This window comes from Neolamprologus brichardi, chromosome 18, assembly GCF_056152115.1.
Source record: "Neolamprologus brichardi isolate AB-2024 chromosome 18, ASM5615211v1, whole genome shotgun sequence".
Lineage (NCBI taxonomy): Eukaryota > Metazoa > Chordata > Actinopteri > Cichliformes > Cichlidae > Neolamprologus > Neolamprologus brichardi.
The window spans coordinates 8000318-8003336 of record NC_142121.1 but is presented as its reverse complement, the minus strand read 5'-3'; the positions used below and the strand labels follow the sequence as shown (position 1 = coordinate 8003336).

Here is a 3019-nt window from a genome sequence, read left to right as displayed (position 1 = left end):
TACGAACCATGACGGGGGTCATGGAGCCAAAAGTCCGGCAGTTTCAGAGCCACAGCAAACGTAGCTGCAACAGGAGGCGGAGGTCCGGTGGCCGCTGATGCATCCATAGCGGAGTCTGCATTATCTGCTCAAGTTAGGGGTCACCAATGTGGAGGTAAGCATCGACGACACAGAGCTCTCAGTTCTCACTCCTTCTTTATTCGTCTCCAACATCAACTGCACATATCGCGCCACAAAACACAGGAACACACTTCCTCAACACTGGGTGTGAGTGGAGCCCTCTAGTGGTCCACCACAAGGTGAATATTTATATTTAGAGTATTTTCTCGATCAGTGTCTTCAGTCCTGACCCTGAGTGCGTACATTTAAAAATAAAGTGATATAACTTCTTTTACATTACTGTCAACTTCTTGTACAGTTTGACAGCTGATTGTTGTCGTGTTTGTCGTCATATGAAGATCGTTTCCTAAAGAGGACTGAACGGTCATTTAGCTTCTGACTCCATCCATGAGTCTGATATTTGCTGTATAATCTGTGCTGTTAATAGTGTAATGGAACATATAATTTGTACATATAATTTCATATGTAATTATGATGATCTTTACCCATTAAGATTTTAAATGAAACGATAAACAAAGGCCAAGAAAACTGATTTAAACTCCTGAGTCTACTATATATTTGCACCATGAAGAAATGAATTGTTAAAGTTTAACTGGGTCAGACTTGTTACTGCATGTTGTAATCAAACATAACACACCCTGCATTGTCTGAATGGCTCTTAGTCACACTGTAAGAATATTTCTTTAGTGCCTCCCTTCACAGATGTGTCTGTATCAGGATGGGTCTAAACAACATGGTGTAAATGCAGTTGCTGGTGAGCCTCATTTCCTGTAGGAGGTGAAAAAGAGCAGAGATCTGTTTCCCTTCAGAGCACAGAGGTTGTTTCTGTTCAGAGGAAGTGAAACTGTCTGACAGTCACTGAGAGACGGTGAAACGGCACAGCACACGAATCAAATGGATCAAACAAAAATCTGCTGTTCAGTCTGTTTGGATCTACTGAAGGATCCGGTGACTATTCCCTGTGGACACAGCTACTGCATGAACTGTATTAAAAACTTCTGGGATGAAGAGGAAAAGAAGAAAATCTACAGCTGCCCTCAGTGCAGACAGACTTTCACAGCGAGGCCTGTCCTGGTGAAAAACACCATGTTAGCAGATTTAGTGGAGGAGCTGAAGAAGACTGGACTCCAAGCTGCTCCTGGTGATCACTGCTATGCTGGACCTGAAGATGTGGCCTGTGATGTCTGCACTGGAAGAAAAATGAAAGCCTTCATGTCCTGTTTAGTCTGTTTGACATCTTACTGTGAGAAACACCTTCAGACTCATTATGATTCACCTACATTCAAGAAACACAAGCTGGTGGAGCCCTCCAAGAAGCTCCAGGAGAACATCTGCTCTCGTCATGATGAGGTGATGAAGATGTTCTGCCGTACTGATCAGCAGAGTATCTGTTATCTCTGCTCTGTGGATGAACATAAAGGCCACGACACAGTCTCAGCTGCAGCAGAAAGGACTGAGAGGCAGAGAGAGCTGGAGGTGAGTCGACAAAACATCCAGCAGAGAATCCAGGACAGAGAGAAAGATGTGAAGCTGCTTCAACAGGAGGTGGAGGCCATCAATCAGTCTGCTGATCAAACAGTGGAGCACAGTGAGAAGATCTTCACTGAGCTGATCCATCTCATCCAGAAAAGAAGCTCTGATGTGAAGCAGCAGATCAGATCCCAGCAGGAAACTGAAGTGAGTCGAGTCAAAGAGCTTCAGGAGAAGCTGGAGCAGGAGATCACTGAGCTGAAGAGGAAAGATGCTGAGCTGAAGCAGCTCTCACACACAGAGGATCACATCCAGTTTCTACACAACTACCCCTCACTGTCAGCACTCAGTGAGTCTACAGACTCATCCAGCATCAATATCCGTCCTCTGAGCTACTTTGAGGATGTGACAGCAGCTGTGTCAGAGGTCAGAGATAAACTACAGGACATTCTGAGAGAGGGATGGACAAACATCTCACTGACAGTCACTGAAGTGGATGTTTTACTGTCAGATCCACCAGAGCCAAAGACCAGAGCTGGATTCTTAAAATATTCACGTGAAATCACACTGGATCCAAACACAGCACACACATGGCTGTTATTGTCAGAGGGGAACAGAAAAGTAACAGTAATGGAACAACAACAGTCTTATTCTGATCATCCAGACAGATTCACTGGATGGTCTCAGGTCCTGAGTAGAGAGAGTCTGACTGGACGTTGTTACTGCGAGGTGGAGTGGAGAGGGGGAGGAGTTGATGTAGCAGTCGCATACAAGAATATCAGCAGAAAAGGACGGGGTAATGAATGTTTATTTGGATATAATGACAAATCTTGGTCATTAGATTGTAACAACAACAGTTATGCATTTTGGTACAACAACATTGAAACTTGTGTCTCAGGTCCTCGTTCCTCCAGAGTAGGAGTGTACCTGGATCACAGAGCAGGTATTTTGTCCTTCTACGGCGTCTCTGAAACCATGACTCTCCTCCACAGAGTCCAGACCACATTCACTCAGCCGCTCTATGCTGGACTGAGGTTTTACTTTATTGGAGACACTGCTGAGTTGATTAAAGTGAAATAGACTGAAGTCTTTCATATTGTGGGTTTAAATCTGTATTTTAGTTTCATTTTATTTTCTCTCCATCATTTCTGCACAGAGATCAGCTGTCAGTCAAACATTATGGGTGGTACCTCCACATCTTCTAGTTGTTCTCTTGATGTTTCTGAGTTTTTAAAGGAGATCTTTCCTGTGACTGTTTATGGAGGCTATCACTGCTCATCATCATTTTGATTTACTAAAATATTTCTCCACATGAAAATGTAAACTTCTCTATCCTCTAAATGTTTCTGGAATATTTGTATTGAAAAATGTCGACATTTCTCTTTATGAGTATGGCAGACCATGTGTGTGTGTTTGTGTTTGTTTTTGT

The 3019-nt window shown here is 43.3% G+C and overlaps 1 protein-coding gene across 1 annotated transcript; it reads left to right on the top strand.

The window, feature by feature from the left end:
- The first annotated feature begins 1014 nt into the window (after positions 1-1014).
- LOC148097599 (tripartite motif-containing protein 16-like) lies at positions 1015-2770 on the top strand. Its single transcript, XM_087832219.1, has one exon. It carries the CDS (start codon positions 1015-1017, stop codon positions 2668-2670), a length of 1656 nt encoding a protein of 551 aa, XP_087688345.1. The 3' UTR covers positions 2671-2770.
- The last annotated feature ends 249 nt before the right edge of the window (positions 2771-3019 follow it).

Bases quoted from the DNA above. Each gene is read 5' to 3' on its own strand.
- LOC148097599 (XM_087832219.1), top strand. From the start codon at position 1,015: ATGGATCAAACAAAAATCTGCTGTTCAGTCTGTTTGGATCTACTGAAG.